Raw genomic sequence first — 22467 nt, forward strand, 5'->3', positions numbered from 1 at the left:
AAAGCAGGGGAGTATCGTGAGCAAAGTTGTAAAAAGCGCGAGTAAATTAATAAAAGTAAGCTCGAAGCAGAGTATTGAAAGAAATGATAATCTCTGTAGTGAGATGCTGGAGATTGAGAAAACAAATGAAGAACAGTTGGAAAAGGAAAGAAAGACTGCTAGTATACAGGTGAACGATCCAGATCTGGTAGCGATTGATTTCATGAATATAGCGCTAATTTTTATGCTATCCGAGTTAAGAGAGCATACACTAAGGTTGAAGCAGCAATTGGACGCGATAAATCGAACGATAGAAGGGAAAGATAGAGATAAAACAAAGAGAATGGATACGATTTCGGGGAAAAATGAAAAGGAATTTTGCGATGAAAATTGTGAGGGCTTTCCTAGAAACGAGCAAATTAAAGCAAGGGAAAAGAAGAAAATTGAAAAAGGAATAATACAGAAGTCGTTAGAATTGAAAGAGAAAATCATGGGAAGACATAAAAAAACAAAGTCTAATGAGGAACTCCGCGGTAAAGAAACAGTGAATGCAACAAACGAGAGTAAAATCAATCATAATAAGAAAACTCCTGTATCGGTAGGTAATACGGAAAGCGAGCAAATGATGAAAGTTTTACAAGCTAGCAAAGACTTGCTTATTTCGAAGAAAAAGGAAATTGATGAATTTATAGATGGATTGTCAAGAACGAAACCATCTACATTCAAAGGGAATGATTCTTTTCTGGAAAAACAACCGGTAGCTGCTTCCACACCAAGAAATTCTGTAGAAAAAGAATTACAGACCAGCCAGTCCTTTTTCAGAAGACACGCTGATTTTCCATTGGAACGTGACGATTACAACTCATCAAAAATACAAAAATCTACGAAACAGAAAGAGACTTCGAGTTCAAATAAATATCTTTCCAATAGGCGAAACTCTGGTGAAGAGGGATTTAAAACTGTACCAAAGTTTTTAGTACCGAAAGATGAGAATTTAACTGCAAGAATGACGTTGAAAATGAAAGCTCATAAGACTACATTGTCGAGATCGAAGTCAAGGGATAATATTCGATGTCTGAACGTTTTTAATCAAAAATTACCAAGACGGAAGGTGCTGGATGATTCTTTCGAAGGTAATTTGCAGAATGAGGCGAGGTCAACTTGTGGACAAAAGAGAGATCAAGCTTCTGGGATTATGAGCGAGAAATCGGTTTCATTTCAAACGGATTCTTTTATGAGGGATCACGGGAGAAAATTACCGTCACATTCCACTCCAAAAGACAAAGGACATAGGTACACCTTGACGGAAGATTTCTCGAGCACTCTAACAGATTGGGACCAGAACGAGGAGCTAATGTTGAAATCGGAAATTTATTCATCGCAAACGTCGAAATCGTTAACTTGCGATGGATCGGACCTAAATGATAATAAATCTAAGACTGACGGTAATAGCAAGTACAAGTATTCCGATTCTAAAATAAAAGCTAAGCAAGAGTCGAATGGTAGAGCTGCCGATAAAAGTTTATCGGGAAATCCCAGCGTTTTGTACGAAATACGTCCCGAAAGCGCAAGATTGACGGATCTTACGGAATTTCCGGAAGTAGTGAGGATTGAGAGTACCTTGAGCAAATCTGAGCCTTTTAAATTCAAGAAAATACATTTGAAGCCTAAAGCAAAAGGAGCTACTTCGTCTAGGAAACGAGGAGCCAACCGATCGATTCGTGATGTAGATGCAAGCAGTCAGACTGATTCCATTCTGTTGGATACCAAACGCTTGAAGCTCGATCAAAAATTAGACGATAGGCAAGAAATTCAGTAACGACCAGCAATAATTGTAAATGAGAATTAAAGCGAAAATTATCGTTTGACTTAAGAGAAAATATTTTTATACGCGCACTATATTATATGCATGAAATTTTATCGAATTAAATAATTTCAAAAAAACACGAGTGTTTGTGCACAAAATAAATGTAACTATACATATATGTTATTGAAATAAATATTCTTCTATTTTATATTAACCGAGTTATTATTATGATACTATTTTTCTTGTGTAAGAACATTAATCATCACTTAGTACGTAAAAGCAAGACGGAGCAGCGCAAAACGAACAGAATGAAACTCGACTGAATGCGAAACGAATAAAAGCTTAAATCTTTTTCATAGACATGAAACATTTTATGAGTCGTTTAAATGTACATTTACAATGATTGAGTTGAATTTTGAATAAAAATAATTTCTTTGCATCTTAAAAATGGTAGTCTTTTTGATTTTCAGCTTACAGCATAGAAACTAGAATCTTTCAAGCAGCAAAAAGTACTATTGTAATAATTCATAAATCTCAGTACTTTTAAAGCTACTTTACGAGAAAGCATAATTTATTTATTTCTATGCTCGAAAGACGAAGAATTCTTCTAAGAATTATGTACTTATTGTTTATTCCTTCATCTAAAATATTTACTGCTAACATTGTGTACACCTTGCGCGCATTTATTTTAAAACGCAATTGGTTCATTCATTTTGCATCGTGGATTTTGAAAAATTAACACAGAGCACATGAAAAATATACGATATAATTGTTATATTTAAGTTCCTTTGCAGTATATGTACGCCTGGCTGACAATGTGGCAAAAGATGTTAAACGGGGTGCTTGACAATGACCCAATTGATAAACTTTCATCCATCAGACCTAGCACGTTTCTGTTACATTCACACAGTATGATGGCAAAATGGACACTCACTCAAAGTTTTATTCCCATCTTTCATATCTCTTATTTATTATACCATCCTCTCTCGTGCCTTTACACAAATTTCTCATATTCGTGGTCTCAATGATCGTACCAAATAGTGAACATCTAAACTAGATAATTACAAATAATAAAAATAAAAAGCCTCTCGCAAGATTTTTGTTCTTCTAAACGTTTAGCTATTAAACTTGTTTTTGTTTATATATATATTTATATATAAAATACATAATAGAGGCTCGCACAGGGTCCATTACTATGCTTTCTCGCATTCTCAGTTACCAGTATTTCGGCTATTGCGTAACACTGACCCAGCCATTTTTTTTTTAGTGTTTTTTAAATCCTGTTAAATAATTACAAAAATCCATTCCTTGCAACATCTACGTTTTGTCATAAACTATTATAATACAGAGTTTCTTCTCATCGCTCCCTTATACGCTTAATCTTACAACAGTACGAAATTTACACAGAGGTTGTAACATCATGAATGAAATAAAAGTATTATTTACAAGTATGTATATTATATATATATATAATTGAATATGATCAGCTTATTCTTTATATAATAACGTTACTGGTGTTTTGGAGAACTCCATGAAACAATACGTAAATGCAATTCAAGCCCTTTGCGAAGTAGTGAGTCGTCCAATGATATAAAAATGTATTAGTAACATCAGAAAAGGACATTTCTCGCAAGACGTATATTAAGATACGCCAAGCTATGGGATCAGCCTGGCCGATAGCAAGCATTTTGAATTTTTTCTAAGATCACCATTGAATGGCGTCTCGTTTTGTACATAATCGATAGAAAAATCTTAGTATTGGCTCGCTGCATTTTTTTGTATGAAAAATAAAAAATCACCACTCTCAACAAAGGATGGAAATGAACTTTGTCATTATGCGCGTCATAGTAGAGTTTTCTTTCTTTAGAGTTTTGATAAGTTATAAAAAGAAAGAACAAAAATGAACTTAGCGTTTCAAATGCTTCGTTGGTATAATTAACATACCACGTGAAATAAAAATTATTGTTCGTGATGTCACTGAGTGTAGGAATTGATGAAAGTGGTTCAATGAGGGTGAGTTTATGATACGCGATGAACCAATAGCAATAAGTAAAGTAAAAGTCTAAAGTGTCTTAGGCCTCTTATAGAAGACATTTGTGTAAATTTCTAAAGGCAGGAACGCTTGATTCGCAATAGCTAATAAATCATTTGGTATCAATACGCACGACCAATACTCTTAGAGCTTCGATATATTCGAGTTTTGCATATGACAAAGCCTTATTAACCTTTACAAGACCGGAAGGCGTTGATAAAACTCGAAAAAGTAATGAAAAATAATTAAGCTTTCTTTTGTACAAGAGTCTTTACTACATTCCTCTATAATTAATTTCATAAAGCTTCATGAATAATTTCGTCGGTCTTGTAAAAATTAAAATAAATCTCAACCTGACTCTCCTTAACGTAAAATTCTCTTCGAAAAAAAAAAAAAAAAAAAAAAGGAAACAAAAACGATTCAGTATTTCAGAAATCAATCCTATAAAAGCCACCAAGCCATAGCTATCCTAAACTAGATGCTTTTGACTTTTCGCAGTGATATGAAATAGTTTGCTGTTACAATAAAGTTCCTAATGTACCAGTGTTTCTACCGCATTACCTTACAAACTTCTCTGGCAATATTAATCAGTATTAAAACAAAGAGAGACAATAATATAGTCACGTAATTGCAATATGCAATTATAAGCAAATGATAAATTCCTAACAAATATGTTTGATAAAAAGATCCTTTACATCCTAGGCTCATGATGACTTAAGCAAAAAAAACATAATAATAATTAATAATGATAATAATAATATAATATTAATAATAATATTGATTATAATTAATTATAACGTCCATAAAGTATTTTCTTCGCCGTTTTTGTACACGTTTACTAAAAACATTTTTTCCGCTTCTTGTAGAGAAAATAAATATTAATATTAAATCCGAAATATTATCTCGTTCGTTATCACTGTTCTGCATCACTTCAATTACTGCCTTTGTCTCTTTCCGTCACTAATTACGGTCCTTACTATTTTATCATCTAAATTGGCAAATCGGCTTGCCTAGTAAGTTTATAGGCCTCTTCTTGTATATGGAACATAGCTAATTCTTCTGGCGATTCTTCATTATTTTGTTTAGTATTTCATACACAAATACACCATCCGTGCAGCTACTGTCGGCATATTACGATCCTCCAATATCCCTCGATCTCTTCCACTTACAGCTCGTAATAATCAAGTTGATCGCAGCTCAAGTTTTGTAAGAGCTTTAGAGGCCTGTTTCAAGAGGTCACCTATGATTACTATTGCTCTGATCGTTCATATCGTATAGGACCTGTGCGATTGTTCTCGAAGATTCAACGTTACTCAATGCTACGCCGGCCAGGTGAGGCTCGTAAGCCCTAAGGTGTCTGAAAAAAAAGGGAGAAAATTTTACTGTAGAAACTGCATATTTTTATACCAGAATATTATAAATAAAAAAATCTAAATATAATTTCTCAAACCTTCTTCCATGTGTTGAGTATATGACTAGGTTTCTGAGAATAAGAGCTGCCGTAAGGCGAATACTTTTGGTCACCGGACCTTCGTTGTCATCCTACAAATTAAAAAATTGTTTTCTCCATAATTTCGTATACATTGAATATGATTTGAATAATGTTAAAAGATCATTGCACATAATTAGATACATTAAAAAATGAATTATACATAAGCTATTTACTTCTTTTAAATAACAAATAACTCTTTTTAATTATTACTGTTTGTTTGTTTAAATAAAGAGTAGAAAGTCCACATTATTAACAATGACAAGCTATAGCACTAGTATGGTCTAATGTATACACATTTTAAAATACCAATGTTTCCACCTTAACCATGACACGTTTAATGGATAGTATGATAATATCACAGTATTACTGAAGCAACAGCCACATAAAAATGGTTGAAAACTTCAGAAACAACTGTTTTCAATTATTACTATTATTATGTTGATTCAACCTGGAGCCTTTCTACTGTTCATAACTGCATAACATATTATAAAAACTGCCATAAGAAACAATAACAATAATAATAATAATTATTATTATAATGCAAAAATACATTGATACGACAAAAGCATTTATCATATATTGCAATGCGCTATGTAAATAATATACTAGCACTTTCTTGGCAATGTATGAATTATCCAGTTAAAGGCAACAAAAACAAAATTATAATATATTGCAACCTCCATACAGATAAGAGAAATGAAAACCATGCTAGAATGAAGAGGAATGACAAAAAAATTAGCCAGAAAAAAAAACAAACAGGTATGATGCGTCCCAAGAAACGAAAAAAGCATAAAAATTTGACGGGCAGCACACAAGATCTGTGGCCGTGGAAAGTCATTCTTTCCATGTTGCACTAGGTGTTTACCTGTTCTGGTGGAGGGTTTTGCCCGGGTCTGGGAGAAGAAACGCTTGAAGTGGCTGCAGCGGGCTTGCTTGGCCTTTGCTGCTTTGCCAAGAGAAGAAGAAATTCAGTTAAATTCACGATTAAAAAGTTTGCAATTTCAAGGTCCACGCGTAAAAACTACAAAATTCTATTCCACTAAAGTATTTTCTCCAAAAATCTAGACCATACTGTTTTATGGGTACCTCTTGTTTTAATTATTAATTACTAAATCATTTTAAAGTGATTCAGATGAAGACAACGTTATTAAGACACGTATCAGACAAAAATTACTTACCATTAATTCTTTCGGATTCACAAACTCCAAGGCATGCCTTTTTATAGCATGGAATGCTGCATTGGGAGCATATCCGGGATGGTGTGGTGTAGGTACTGGGCTAGTAGTACTAGTAGAAATTTCTGTTTTTCCGCTGACAGTAAGCTGTTTCCTTCGCATCATCATTATCTAATAAAAAATTTAATCATTGAATCATTGGTGCATTAAACAACCAATAAATAGTGTATTATACAAATAGTGCGGGAGGCATGTTTTTTTTTTAAATATAAAATTTATCACAGTTGCGTAGTCACAATCAGCCACACGATTTAAAAAGCATCTCGCACGTGTAGCATTTATTATTTAAAGTGCTATGTGCGAGGAACTCGACTTTTCAAGCAGAGCTGATCGTAAGCATAGTAGTGATTTAAGGCACTTTTTGTACAAATGTAAGATGCAATAGCTTTTCACATCCAAATACCTCCCGCACGCTAGTGCCGCATGAGAAGTCGAGCTTCTCGTTTACCATTTCAAAAAGGAATAAAAACTGAATTTTCAAGTGCTTACATCGGAATTACAGTGCCTGTCCAACATGTGGGTCATGAGGGAAAACCTTCGTCTCTTCAAGGCATCGCAACTTGCCCATAAACATAAAATTTCTTCTCCACCGGTTGGGCAATGAGACTCGCAAACGTGCATATATACTTCGTGCGGTGTTTTAAATTGTCTATAAAAGAAAATTAATAAAAATATGTTGTAAATTTATCACAGATTCATTTTTAGCTGAAGTAATTGAATTATTTACCTTAAGCATCCTCGCCATTCGCAGAGGAATGCATTAGGGTCAATTTTGATCGTTATAGTTTTGGTTTCGGAAGGCTGTGGTTGTTGCTGTTGACTCGTAGAAGGTTTGGATTCCGGTTCGGTGGAAGTGGACGAATTGACAGTTTTGATAACCTTAGCGGGAGGCTTGACCTGTATTCCATGAGTAGCAGCGGCTTGATGTGGTGTGGTAGGCCTCGTGGGAGGTGGTGTGGAGGCCGGCGTTGGAGTGACAACACGAGAAGGAACGCTGGTCGAAATTGGATTTGGTTGAGCTATAGCCGGTATCGTTACCGTTACTGCATTCGGATTTGTCTGTGCTACCGAACTGTTAACAATTATGGAAGTTTGTGGAATAGTGGCAGACGTTGGGACCAATGGTGGAGGAATATTGCCTAAAGCAGGACTTTGCATAATAGGTCGTGGAACTTGAGTGACGACAACCTGCTGACCCTGATTGGTGACAGCCACCATCTTCTGGGGAGCAGGTTGGGTGGCCGCTTGTGGCTGTAAGATGATGATGGTCTTTGCACCGGTGCCTTGTTGCTGCGTTGTCTGCGCGACCAGAACAGTTTGTGCTTGACCCTGTACCAAAGCAGTTTGGGGTTGTGCCAAAACATAATTTTGTCCAGGAACTCCGCCCGAAACCACGTACTGCAACTGACCGCTCGGGCTTTGTTGAAACAATACTTGCGGCTGTGGTGTTTGTCTTCCTTTTACAGCAGCTGCCGGTATAATCATTTGATTGTTAGGTTGTAGTGCTTGCTGCACGACAATTTGTCTAGGAGCAGCTACAATAAGCTGCTGTTGCTGTTGCAGTGGCTGAGGCGCCTGCTGAACCTGTACTTGCGTCGATTGATGCTGTTGCGGCTGCGGCGTGGTAGTTATAATTTGATTGATAAAAATATGAGGCTCTTCCTTGATCACGGGTGGGTCTACCTTTGTAGTAATAACCTGTTCCTCTATGTCTATTTCATCCTCGATACAATCTGCGGCTAAAGCGGCATATAAGTTTGCAGCAGTAGACGAAACTGTCACTTTCTCACTGTCTTTCTCGTCATCCTGTTCCTCAGATTTGATACTCGAGACGGTCGATTCTACAGTGGTCGAATCCACTGCTGGGTCAGGCGACGTTATCCCATTCGAATATTTTGGTTTCTTGGCATCAACCTCGTCAGAATCGGACGCAGTTCGTTTCATCCCTCTCGGTGCTTCGATCAAGGTTTCCTCGGATACTTCCGTTTTAATCATTCCACTGTCGTCGGGCTCAAGCTTAATTTTGATATCCGTCGGAGATTCTTTTAATACTTTTTTAATGTGATTCTCGACCAGGTCCATTCCTTTCTCGTTGATCGAATTTTTCCCTAGTACGCCATTCAAAATAGGTTCCTTGTCGACTTTCTTCTCCAATAAGTCTGCCAACATCATGCTTTGTAGAGGCTTCTCTTTAGAACCAACACTGGAGGAATCTTTCGAAGATCCATCGTCCTGTGCATCGATATCCAGGCTGCTCGGTGCTCCATTCAGGAGTATTCCTTCGAAACTAGTTAGTGAATTTTCTTCCTCAACGCCAACGCCAGAGCAATCTCTGCTACCCCCTATGCCACTACTAGAAGCCAGAGAATTGTTGGTAGAATCCGAGTCTTCGGCAATTGACGTACAAACGCTACGCTGACTCGTCTTATTCGTAGTAGCAATAGTATTAGTGGCTGTGGTAGCCGTGATTAACGTTGTAATTGGCGTCCGTCCAACCTTAGCAGTCGAAGATATGTGATTCTCAGTCAAATTTGTAACCACGTTTGTGGATGTTAAGATCTGGTTGATGTTTTCGCTATCATTTACTTCAGTCTGAAATTATCAAGAATAAAATTACGACAAAGGTGAAAGAGAGGGTTATACATGAACTTATAATTCCAATGTTCTAGTGCAATATTTTACCTTCTCGCAATTATTAGTCATAATGAATTTGGCTCCATTGAGCCTTTGTATCTTTTTGGCAGGAATGGGTGCAATAGCTGGTTTTTGTTTCGAATTGATGGGCGATTTGGGGAGTATTGTTGTTGGAGTTGCTGGAGTGGCCGAAGGTGCAGCTGGCTGCACTACACCTGTCAACTGTTGCTGCAGTAACCTTTGTTGTTGTTGGCGTTGTGCAACCTATGGGATTAACATAAAACACATTAATTTTCCGAGATTCGCTTAAAACAATAATTGATGGATTTCTCGTGGGTTAGTAATATAAATCATAATTCTGTTTGAAGAAATTTTTCAAGATGAAAATATCAATTACTTTGCAGCCTTCAAATTATCCATTGTCTTGGATAATTGTACAAGATTTCAATAATGTAGAATGACTCATGCTTCGGTTAGTACTATTCGTATTATCAGTGCCTATACTTGTCTGACAAAATCACATTGTTAAATTTTGAGTTAATTTTCTGTATAAATCGATAAAAAAAGGAAGGAGGAATTACAGGTATCGAGTAGCAAAGGAAACAAATTACTCAAAGTAAATATCATAACAACTATCAGTGCTACGTCATACACAAAACTCAAACAACAAATCATAAAATCACAAAACTGTAAGATAGAAAAATAGGAAAAAGAACCTTATGTGATGTCTGTATTTGTAATCATGGATTAATTTTCTCTCTACTCGGTCATTTCTTTGTTTACAAATACAAGCATTGCGTACCAATCAAATTTTGTCATTAAAAACTGCGGATAATCGGTTTCGCGTAACTGAGGATCTAGACCAAAATTCATTTATAACACTCGTAATGGTAGAGAGAAGAAAAAAAAAACAAAAAAAAAACTACTGTTTGTTAAATAGCACATCAAAGATACCTGGTTGTTGGTTATTAGCTGGTTGGCACTGATGCTGGATGCGATGCTAGTAGTAGTGTTTGTTACACAGGCAGTAGGGATGGACACACAAGACGCAGCGGCACTGGGCATGCAGTCGCCGCTGACTGTTACCTTTGTAGCCAGAAGGCTTTTTATTATCGAACTGGATGTAGTGCCTCGATTATCCTCCTTCGAAACTACCTGGACAATCTGAGATTGCTGGAGTTGCTGCTGTTGACTCTGAGACCCACTGGCCAGCAGCGCTTGGCTTAAGTGAGGATGAGATACTGATACCTAGTTGACAAGTTACACACAATTCTCAACAACTGCAAGTTGTAATAAATAAAGAAACTAGAATTTTTACTCTATGTAAAACCATGCTTATGATGACAATAAATTGCAGTATAAAGAAAAAATTACGTATATATCATTACCCAAAATTGAATGAGTTTACTGAAAATTAAGAGTAGAAAGCCATGTACCATGTTAAATATCACAATTATCTACAGAAGTTCATTCGAGAGTTTGAGATCTTTACCAAATATTCTGTAATGCATGGTCGTTCGAGTGTCATTACAAAAAAAAAAGGGATTACTGATTTTTCGTACCAAAGAATATTTTGATCAGCGAGCCAAATGCTTTCTGATTATTATCGTTCGATTAATGATCATAATAAAATAAACAAATTCTACTCAGAAGCAATACTGTTAGCTGAATATAGATAACGAGAAAGTAAACTGATCATTATGTACATAATAAAGGTGGCTACAGGATAGTGAGAAGGATTTGTGCCATGCAAGGGTACGTTAAAAGGAATCTGTAATCAGTGTTAAAGGAAGCCCGTAGAGTACGGAGAGAGTAATTTTCAACTACAACGAAAGTGAGAACCAAGGTCATGAAAGAATGGCGTACAGATCTAGGACTCGGACCCACCTGACTTTTGGAATCAACCTTGGTGACTGAATTCTGGGTTTGATTTGGAATATTGGTAGGGGGTTTCGGTGGGGCAGACAACTGGGCTTTTAGGATGGGTGACGCAGGGGTTGGAGCTTTTTGAGCCCCGGATGCAAGATTGTCTAGGGCCGTGCTATCGGGAGCAGGACTTATATTCTTGATTGTACGCTGTTGTACGGGAAGCACCTTTGCTGGAGTTGCGTTGACTGCTGCAATTGGAGCTGTATTAGTGGCAACTGCGTTTTGGCTCGGATAAGTTACTGGTGCAGGGGTGTTCCGTACTCGAATTCCATCATAATACTGGGTACCCGTCGTTTCACCTTTCGCAGGGCTTGGTCCAACACTTCCACCAAAAACTGTCCTGTTAAAGTAGAGAAATGTATCATCGAATCTACCCTTTCCCACCTAGGCTGTATACAATAAACTTATCGTTGTATCCACTTACCTCACGCATCTAGGAAAATGCAGCGGTGCTATAACACCTCTTCTACAAATTTTCGTACAGCAGCCAAGGTATTTTTTGTAAACTTCCTCCTGTTCTAAACGAGATCCTGGTGCAAGTTCAAACGTCGCTTTAAGCCAAGTTAGCGCAAATTGTTCGTTTTCTTGAATAATTTGTTGGTGAGCATGCTGCTGTTGAAGGGCATTGGCTGCCTCCGCGGCTTCTGACGATGGAAGTATGATATATTATCATTGAAGAGAAAATCGGGGATAAGAAGAATATTGACTAGTTTTGTGAGACTCTCTTGGGGGGGGGGGGGGGGGCATATTGACCGATACGTACTTTGCGCGGCCTTTGACGTAGTCGATGCAGGTGTCGTTGGCCTGGAAGGCGACGGGCTCGCAGGAGGCGGTGATGCAGTAACGGTGGCTGGAGTCGTTGGAACGGACGCAACAGTGGCAACTGGAGCAGCAGGTGCGGCGGCGCTCACCGAAGCGTTTTGGGCGGTGGTAGCTGGTGAAGCTGGTACAGTAGATACAGTTTCAACGACCCTCATTAAGATACAAGCTTTCGGTCCGTAACTTTGGGCTTCCACGGTAACCAGCGCGACTAACGTGTCGATAGCACCGCGTACCCGCGCGACGCTTGTACACGGTCTTTCACCCAACGAAGTTAAAGCGTATAAACATTCCAGAGTATAGACTAAAAGAGCTATGTCGCTCAGAGCCAGAAACCTGCAAAAAAAATTGATTTCGTTAGAAAGCGGTCTTTTGATCGCGTGGACGATGCAACGACTTATCATTTAGCAAGAAAAAGTATGAAGCGTTGACCTTACCTGCATATAAGTTCATAAACGTTATCCTCTAGCCCGAATGTAACAATTTCTTCGTTGCTATCTTGCTGGCTGATTTTATTAAGCACCTCTAGACAGGAGATAACGATAAACCTGTCCTGGGACTCGATTCCCCTAGCCACGCAAGATAACACGACATCCGTTATCCTCTCACCCGCTTCCTTTAAAACTACCTCATTCGCTATATTTCCTAAGATGTCAAATCCGAGTTGATGCAGATTACTCCATCTGGCTCGCACGCAGAGCAACACGAATCTGAGAAAGCACCGATCCCTTCCAAGTATCGCTGCGTTCTCCGGTGTGAAGCTAAGATTACGCAGGATTGACGCTATTTGCAATACTCGCTGCCCGTAAGGATCCTGCGTTCCTAGTGTTCGACCCACGCAAAACAGATCTCTGTCCTCTTCCTCGAACTTGATCGAATTTTGGTTCTGATCCTTAAAACTTTCATCCTGGCAGTTGAATGGATCCAAACGGGAACAGTCTGACAGTACCTGGAGAGGGATGAAGGTGCAATTAGATATTTCTATCGGCATTAAACGGATGTGTAATAGATTGGGTGGAACTTTTCGAGTTGGTCTACAAACCCCATCAACGTCCATCGGTGCTGCAATTTCTTCGACTTCCACCGACGTTTGTTGATGCTGAGCAACAGCAACAGCAGCAGCAGCAGCAGCAACAGCTTTATTCTGTTTCTCCTTCTCGATGGTTTTTCGCCTAGAAAAGGTGTGTGGGGTTGGGACTGGCTTCTTCATGAAGCTCCTCTCGTTGGTAAGGTCTATGACGTCTTGCGAGTCCAGCACATCGGACCAGAAAGAATTAATCGAGTAATTCCTGACGCGTGAGTAGACTTGGATGAAAAGTTGCCGCGTTCCTGGCGAGTCGAAGACACCTGCGTGCGCCAAGAGGATGTTGACGAGCCGAGGATACCTGTCCAGCCGTAACGTGTGCTTTCCCTCGTTCGACAGGAGGGTGCACACGTTAATCGCAAAGTCTTGTTCATTCGGCAACGGCGAGAGAAGGGAGAGTGCCAACTTATCGTAGTTGGATGGCTTGTAGAGATCTGCCGAAAGACCGTTGTATTCGCGAAGAGATTCTGTAACGAAACAAATTCTTTCAATAATTATCCAAAAATACTCGCAATTCCTATGAAATTTATTTATACGTTATCCTCGTATTTTTTTTACACGCGTGAACAGTGCATGAAGATTAGGAACGGTTCTTAAAGGGTACCTGTGACTAATCGGGTTAAAGAAGGAGATCTTTTGCTTCAAACAATAGTGCAATTTGTTCAAGAATAAATTTTATCAGAATTTCAGGAAGAAATTCATTCAAAGCATTGACATATGGAGGTTGGACAAATGTATCGATCATGTGGATTGCAGTGTATGCGTGATAGGATGCTTAAATCGCTGCTTTTTTCGGCATTTTATTTTCATAAAATTTACAATATAGGTATTCATCCGATCGATTTGATTAAAAAAATGTAAATCCACAGTATTTGGCAGCCATTCTAAATGCACTTTTGCAACTCATAAGAATATTAACAAAAAGTTTGTATAGCAAGGTGAAATTTTTCTTCAAAAAAATCACTAGATTCTAGCGCTATAAACGTCGATTGCCCATTAATGTAATTTGATTTTTCACGTGCAGCATCTCCATTAAAAGCAATATCTCTAGCTGCTTACACAAGCGAGAGAAGAAATGCATTTTATTGGAGGTGAAACACATATGGCGAATTGCGTATAGTTAATCAACGTCGGGGAGTCCAGGCGAATGGATGTTTGCTTGCTTTCACATGCAGGTAAGTATACATCTCGGTGTGTGCGTTTGCGTGTGTGTGCGCGCAATAGCAATAGGATCTCGTCGAGTCTCATAGTTGCATCTTGCATACAGAACTAGGAAGGACTTGGCAAAGTTTGGAACGCACAAAGCCTGCGTGCTTAGACGGATCGAATGCATCGGGACAAATTCAAGCAGCAACACCATCGAATTACCTCGGGGGGGGGGGGGGGGGGGGCTTCTATAATTAAACGACTCTTCTCTCGACACCTCGATATACGATACTCCCTCGGAACCATCTAAGCAATTCTCGGATAAAATTTTGATCATCTCCTTAAATGATCTTAATTCAATTACCACGTTAATGCCAAGCGTATACTCGTGCAATTTTCACGTTGCTCATTGAACCGTAGCAGCTAAATAGAAGAAAATATCAGGGAAAAGGTCGAGAAGAATTAGGAAAACTATGTAGAGTTTCTTCGTATTCTGGAAGAAAAGAGTCATTACGAATCAGTAATTAAGAGCGGCGATTTCGCAGGAATAACTGACATGTGATACTAAGAAAACTAATTGATATAATCTCTGGGGATATGTTCGCTTGGGATACCAAGGTATATATATATATATATACTAGCGATAATAAGGCGTGTAAGTCGTAAATCAGTTTGACAGTGGTAGTTTTGCACAAGAGTTTCCACGCAATTCCGTGGCATCGCAATTATAGGGAAAAGTTTGCGGTTGCTTGGATGGAAGAAGCGAGTGGAATATTTGCAAGATGGAAGAAAGGAGGGAGAGAGAAGCACGAAGAAAAGATTAGAATCGATGGGTGATTTTACGGCAGCAACAACGTTGAAAAATATATATCATTGGGAATGGCGGTGAAAGAGTCTCGAGACGGAGAAGCTCGATCAATATCGCTTGAAAAAGTGCTGTCTTTCAGCGGAAGCGCGAGGTCCGGTAACAGGTCGACGCGCGCGAGCGACTGATGGAGAGGCAGAAATGAAAGAGATAAGAAGAAAAGGCAGCGGCGGCAGCACAAGGGTCGTTAATAAAATTGCGGCTCGCTCATCGACACTATATACTACTGGAAACTCACTGACTCGGGACTCCCCCCTATCCAAGTATCGACCCCATCCCCCACTTGCTTATCGAGAATACACGCAGATTTTATCGCTCCTTCATTCTCTTCTTCTTTCCAAAACAATTAGCCTCGCGCTATTTGTTGCTCCTATAAATATATATATATATATATTCGAGGATTATTCCTGTGTGTGTATGAGGCGTAAGAGAGAATTCTATCATTTTCGAGGGGAATAAAAGCGTCAATATAAACTTAACTTTTAATTTTATGCTGCTTTTTTGTTTATACCAATTGCTAAAGGAAAGGTAAAAAATTAGAGTGTGGTGGTATAGGTAATTTGGAAGATTCGATTGGGGATAATTTTCCAATGGTTTTGGTTGATCGTTTCTGCGCGGGGCGGTTGGGGAACGTTAATTGGTCTGAGATAAGTTGGTATAAAGTTTTGGTACGTGTGATGGGGATGGATAGAGAGAGCTCCTTCCCTTCCATTTTCTAGAGAGAGAGAGAGAGAGAGAGAGACGGAAGGGTTGCGCGAAAGCATCGATGACACGGGACGCGACACGCGGTGATCCAGACGTCGCGCCGAGCCTCGGGATTGCTCGTGCCCGGCTACGCGGCTGGATTCGCATAACTCTATGTGCATGTATATATAGGCTACTGGGGGAGGAGCGGGATAGAAGGGGGGGGGGGGGGGGAATTGCGCCATGCGTGTGCGCGCGCGTGATGGGGTGTCGGGGAGCAACACGCAAGCGCGCGCCTATACACGGGGTCGTTCCAGAACCGGAGAGAGGAGTGGAGAGCGCCTCTCTCCCTCTGCCCCTACGAGAAACGCTTATTGATTGTCGCGTCTCTCTTTCAGCTCCCGGTCTTCCCTTCCACCTCCCTAAGGCAGATCTCTGCTTTACCATCCCTCTCCCACCACACCGCGTAATCCCTTTTTATCTACACCGTGCGATCTCGTCACCCTCTACACATTATTCTCCACCATCCTTCCCCCACCCACCCTCATTATTTGCTCAATCCATTAATCTCACAACGCTACAAATATTTTAACAGCATCGCGCCAAACTCCCGCTCCTCCTGACAAACACTCGATACCAACGACATTTCGTTGTTTTTTTGCTTAAAAGAAGAAATCCGAATTCCACGTACGAGTTTTTGCTACTCGCGACAACAAACAGATTGCTCTTTACGCGGAAATTTATGTAAACAGATTTATTTCGTCGTGCATCAATTATGCTTTTATCGAATTCCGAGAAAATTCAGTTACGGCCTCGTTAAGTCAATCTTTCTGCCAGAATCCGCGCGCGCGCGCGAGAGAGAGAGAGAGAGAGAGAGAGAGAGAGAGAGAATTCTGAAAAGCCACTTGTCCTGCCCGTTGTTATTCGCTGCAACTGCTTCATCTTTCATGGGATCAACGCACAAGTACGTTGATCAGCGTTTTAGACGCTTTTTCAATTGCCCTAGCTCCTCTCTTACGTATTCCGGAGCAACGTTCCATTGAAAAAAACCAAGCTGGGGCTGATTGTCGCGAATCTCGAAGAATAATATTCGTTATACGGGCCGAGGATTAGAGAGGAAAAAGTTGTCTTGTTAAAAGAGTCGCAAGCGTGTGGCAAGGATTTTAAAAGGCGCGGTGTTAGAAAAGGGAAATTTCTGAAGAGCGTGGTAAACGCTGCTGGTTCTGGATGAGCTCGATACCGAGATATTCCAAGTTAGCCGGGCTGCAAGTGCAACGATCTTGTAGCCAGGCGGCTGGGGTCGTTCCAACTGCCAGCCGCGCGCTAATTTGCAAACTCCACATAACACCTAGGCGACAACCCCCCTGCCGAAGCGTTGGATCGGTGAATCCGGATAAAATCCGATAACGCAGAATCGAACGATTTTTAACGAGACGCGTTGTTCGCTGGAATAATTAATTAGGCGAGAAAATTAGCTAGATTGACGTGGACGGTCGAAAGGCGAGGACACGCATGTTTACGATTTTTTCTCGGTAGACACGTGTCGTCCAACGCGTATAGCGAATGTTTCGCCAATGACCTACATCGGACCCTTCCCTCCAAATTGCGAAACGAGCATCTCTCCCAAACGTTCAGCCATCACCTTAGAATTCATTAGTAGACTCGACAGGACGTAAACAAGTTTTCGAGCGTTTCGCAGTTCTGGATAGATAACAAAAAAAAAACTTGTCTTACCAGTATAAAAACCTAACCTTCTTCCCTCCCAGCCAAGCGAAAAAACACTTTACATTCGCAGGAAGATTCCCCATAGTTGAATGGATAATTCACCAACGGGGACATCGATCTAGGTACCGAAAGTTTCAGAGTTGTCGAATCCCTGCGGATAATCGCTTCTGCTGGGATTGAAACGAGTAGGTGCTTTCTTATAACAATAAAAAAAAAAAAAAAGAAGGAAATAAATAGAGGGGAGTCGTGGAGAGAAGGAAGGAGAGTTTAGTGCGCGCACGCAGTGATTATGCGCGCGCGGGGTCAGAGAGAGAGAGAGAGAGAGAGGATGGCTTCCGACGACGGGAGCAGCCGAGGTGATCCGAGATTGGCCGAGAGAGCTCCGGCAGGAACGCCAAGTTTGCGCGAACTTGCGGCTCGTTGGTGGCTCACTGGGTGCTGAAAAGCAGGGGTGGTGCTCCAACTCCTTTCTTGCTGGTGTTGGTATGCCAAGCCTCTGGCCAGGCATAAAGAAGAGCAACGCGCGCGCTCAAGACAAAAACAGAAACGCAACCGCAGAGACGCAGGCCTCTATAAAGAAAACTGGAGGTGGCGTCTGACTCGAGTGGAGGCTAATTAGTAAATAAAAGAAACGCGTTGTAGTGTTGAAAGCTATACGGAATATTTCTGAAGAAAATGCAAAACAATATGTTTCACTGCCACGATAAAGAGTTTTTTTCTTGTTTTTTTTTTTTTTTTTCAAATACAATGTTAAAATTGTATAATTTCAAGAGATTTGTGGAGCTCTCTTGTATATATCGAGGGCTAATGTTGGGGGGGGGGGGGGGGGGATAACCGAACGAGGGGACTGCGAGGATAATTTTTCGCATCGTAGTCGCACGTTTTACACTCGGCTTTACCGGCTGTGAGATTATTCGATGGGAGAAACAGTTGACGCGCGCAAGCGCGCCGAGTATAGACCCGCTTTTCGCCACTCGGATACACCTACGTAACTTTGTGTACCGCTCTGTTGTTTCCATGTGTGTCATGACGATTGCCCATTAAATTATTCTACACATCTCGTGCAACACGCCTTGCTATCCCTTCTCCCCCCCCCCCTTTTTATCTAACCGTTCCCTCGTTTCAACCTCTTTACACCCGACCACATCGATTACACCCCCCACCAACCAACAAACTCCTTTCTTCCACCTCCTCATTTTTCTTCGCGATCTAACAATCATTTCTTCTCATAATTTCCATAGAAGAATAATGAGACGAGAAATGGGATATTTTTCTTATCGCGCGTTTTAACCAGAGGGAACGTAACAAAAAACGCGACATATATAGATATAGATAAAAATTATCTTTGTAAATTTGGAGCTCGCGGTGGAAGGGAAAAGAGGGGGGGGGGGGGGGCCTTTGAAGAAGGCAAATTTTCAGACGAAACGCGTGGCTCTCGTGTTGGTCCTTTTGGATGCAACGTTTGGCTTTTTTCGCTCCTCTCTCTTCTTCTTCTTCTTCTTGTCTCGTGTTCGTCCCGCTTTTATACTCTTCGGTGCATGGCTCAGCGGGAGTACGTCAATATAACCCGTTACCACCTCGACGTGGTACATGTATCACCAAGTTGCATTATACACACACATAGACAGAGAGAGATAGAGAGGAGAGCGCGCTCTCCTTCTGCACCTCCTCGCGAGATTCCGCGCAAGCTTTTTTGCCAAAACGAGTTTTGTCCTTTCACCTGACGAAGAAATAACGCGTTCGGCCCATTCAATATTTTCCGCTCGTCAGCCTTTTCCTCTCACGATACACCAGCTCCTCCCTTTGCACAATCACACGTATACATATACGCTTCTTTCTTCGCAATCTCCACTGGGATCATATTTCATTTTTCTTCCAGAGGGAAAACCTCGCGAGAAAAGGCCTCCCCCCCCCCCCCCCTCCCCCGCTTCACCGAGATTAATCCTTCCGAAATTCAGACCAATTTACAAAAGATGCCTCGTAGATTTTCGTAAAATAATTGCGCAATATTGCTCGACTGTAATAGATACAATTTTCTTATTAATCGAGTCGAAGAAAATGAGTCATCTTTGGCATGTCACGTCGCACACAGGAGTTTTTGAAAATTCAGCCAACGTTTCGCTATGGATTGATATGATTTGGTTTACGTTCGCAACGATCAAGGTTGATCAACAGTTGTGTTGGTGCGTGGGATAAATTTATGGCACTCGCGATGTACAATTGAGAGGGGGCGAGAAAGAGAGAGAGAGAGAGGCGTCTCTCTCGAGTATTGAGAAGTATACAATCTAGAGAGATCTATTGCGATGCACCAGATATTTGCACACTCGAACAAGTCGAGGAGATGCACGAGAGGCAAATATTTTTCTCCGGTTATTATTAAGCATCGGAGATGACGATGAAGAACGCAAGACTTGTTTAAACGGGTTCTTGTGTGAGTATTCCATTTGGATGGAACTTTGCTATTTCCTCGTTGCAGGGGAGACAGTGCAGATTGCGAAAAATTCAGTCGAATGGAAATTGGCAGTATGGCGAACACCGTGGCGCACACTAGTAGCGTACGGCAAGAGTGCATCGTGCTTCGCGAGAGAGATACGAGAACAATGACGCAAGCTGGAAAACAGTTGAAAGTCGTCCAGTCGTGTGGACGTGCATACGAAATAATAATAATACTACGGTCTCGCGGTGCTGCTATGGTACACCATGGAAATGACGTTTTATCCAGTACAATCGTGAAATCTTCCGATCGATCAATAGCTATGATAGAATTTATTAAAAAGTGAAGAAACACAAACTTAAGGGACAATTTAGTTTCTCGATGACGTGCAATTTAAGGAATTCAACGAGCCACTACTGTATTTTACAGGGATATTATAGTTTTCAAACGTTACAATTTGTGAATCCACAGAAGCGGATATTTGCTTAAGAATGTTCCAAGAGTACTACTGTTGACGACGATCGTTCGAGTTTTATCCGCGAGAGATACCATCCTATAGTATACATGTAATAGGCCCAAGGTAAGAAGCGATGCCAAAGGAAGTTGCAAGGCTAAACATCGACTTGGCTCGAATCTTAATGCAATGCGAATTTCCAATTTTACGTTCGACGCAGCTGCAGGAGTTTTTGCTTGTTTTTTTCTCTCTCTCTCTCTCTCTCTCTTTTTTCTTTCTCAAAAGCACCTTAAGGGTTAATAATCTTGCTACGAGTACTACACATCTTTATTCCTGCTTTATCGTGGATACCAATCTTTCGGTTCCTCTGCAGCCACGCGTGTAATCTCGCTCCTTGTTAGCTCCGGTAGATTTACCTGCAACATTGTGCTGATGGTGATTGTAGGTAAGAGGAACTGAGTGTAACGATCTGGCTGACCATTTCCGATGTCTCGAGTCTTCGTCGTCGTCGTACGCTCCTTGACCATCCTCGCCCAAGAAATGGACTTTCTCATACCTGTCCAGGTACCTAAAAAAAAAAAAAAAAAATACAAACATTGTTAATCGAAAGGAAAATCTATCGAACAGTTTGCACAAAACATGCATTGGAGAATATCGTTAAAATACGATAAAAGATTGCATTTTCGACGAACCAGCTGGTTCCAGCAGAGAAAAAACGAAGCGAAATAATAATTTTACAAAAGATTCGCTGAGAATTTTCCATGCATAGGCGTCGAAGGAAAACTCGAGAGCTATCCCCAAGTCGGTTCGCGAGTTTTCTTAGCGAAGCAAAAGTAACTTTAATCATAATAAAACCCAATCGATCACGACCATGACTTCCTGTTTGAAGAGTAGTGTATTCTAGTCGTAAGAAAAGCATCGTCTATTTTTCCAATCTTTTCAATCAAGTTTCTCATGGAAGTGGAAGGCCAAGATGCTTCCAGTGTTTCCAGGATAGATCGATCCGGTGCCGGAACGATTTGATCAGGTTTACGGTTGACTACGAGGCTGGAGAGAAAACGTAATACCGTTTGTGAAGGAGAGGAGAGGAGAGGAGAGGAGAAAGAAGAAAAAAAAAAAAAAGGGAATATAACGATGGCTTTGCTTTGGTCTCGCACCTTGCACCAGCATTTTATTCAAAAACTCTTTTATACAGCTGTTCCAGGAAGATGCAACGGGGCTAAATTGAGATACGATGAAAAACTCGAGACTGCGCCTCGGCCATTTCGCGATAGAATCCGCAATAGTGCTACGATCATTTCATTTTACTTTATATATACAATTCCACTTTTATATTACGCTTGTTCCGATTGATTTGAAAATCAATTCGCTTTAATATTTGCTCTCGCGCATCGATTATTCCACAAGGACTACAAAACTGTCCTTAATATATACATATGTATAGATCAGGCATCGCGTATATCGTAATTACGCGAATGTTATATCGAGCGCTGCGCTGTGTCAATGAATAGAACGGTCCCTGAGGAAATTTTCCCGCCAAAATTAGATGTTATCGGATAGAGGTGGCAAGATGTTTTGAAGGAAGCAAAGGGAGGCTGAGTAGCTACGAAAAAATTGAGTAGAAAGCAAGTGGTGTGTCGCACCAAAGGGAATGTTGCGCTATATTAATGGGTCGAACGGTCGATGAGAAAGTTTTCCCGCCAAAATCTATGTTATCGGGTAGGTAGGAAGATATCTTGAATGAAGCAAAGGGAGGTGGAGAGGGGAGCCAATACTGCGGAGTGGGCGAAAGAAAGTGGTGGGGGTAGGTGTAGAGAATTCATTCATACACGAATGTATATAGTGTTGATGGTGAGAGAACGCGCCAAACTCCCAAGTGTAGGCAGCCAGACAGAGCACGGTTGACCGTCGTTCGTGCAGGTCGATGCGCGGAGCAGCTTCGCTGGACGCGAACTTCCACCTTCCCTACTTTCTCTCTCTCTCTCTCTCTCTCTCTCTCTCTCTCTCTCTCTCCTCCATGCTCCAACGAAACCTCCATTCATTCAAATCCCGCACGCCCCTCTTCTCGAACATCGCTACTTGCTACGAGTACTCTCTTCATAATAATGAAAATTCGTCCAGTGGAGAGATTTCGATTAGTTTCATCAA

At 40.7% G+C, this 22467-nt stretch overlaps 1 protein-coding gene across 9 annotated transcripts in view; it reads right to left on the reverse strand.

Moving 5' to 3' along the window:
• Positions 1-1801: 1801 nt before the first annotated feature.
• The window catches only part of Bap170 (Brahma associated protein 170kD), a 48197-nt gene continuing 27531 nt past the window's right edge, over positions 1802-22467 (reverse strand). For 2 of the 9 annotated variants that reach the window (XM_066734778.1, XM_066734777.1), the window contains 13 exons: positions 20736-20887; positions 12365-13478; positions 11872-12263; positions 11533-11752; positions 11067-11448; positions 10134-10427; positions 9228-9443; positions 7273-9137; positions 7035-7194; positions 6489-6656; positions 6176-6256; positions 5269-5360; positions 1802-5175 (listed from right to left, as the gene is read on the reverse strand). In XM_066734778.1, the coding sequence (XP_066590875.1) occupies positions 5055-5175; positions 5269-5360; positions 6176-6256; positions 6489-6656; positions 7035-7194; positions 7273-9137; positions 9228-9443; positions 10134-10427; positions 11067-11448; positions 11533-11752; positions 11872-12263; positions 12365-13478; positions 20736-20887 (5257 nt within the window). In that variant the 3' untranslated portion in view covers positions 1802-5054. The remainder of the gene's footprint in view (positions 5176-5268; positions 5361-6175; positions 6257-6488; positions 6657-7034; positions 7195-7272; positions 9138-9227; positions 9444-10133; positions 10428-11066; positions 11449-11532; positions 11753-11871; positions 12264-12364; positions 13479-20735; positions 20888-22467) is intronic. The other 7 variants (XM_066734783.1, XM_066734781.1, XM_066734784.1 and 4 more) reach the window with 7 other exon arrangements.

This window comes from Prorops nasuta, unplaced genomic scaffold (assembly GCF_024137725.1).
Source record: "Prorops nasuta isolate Cenicafe-Biocafe unplaced genomic scaffold, Cenicafe_Pnas_1.2 PNAS00013, whole genome shotgun sequence".
Taxonomy (NCBI): domain Eukaryota; kingdom Metazoa; phylum Arthropoda; class Insecta; order Hymenoptera; family Bethylidae; genus Prorops; species Prorops nasuta.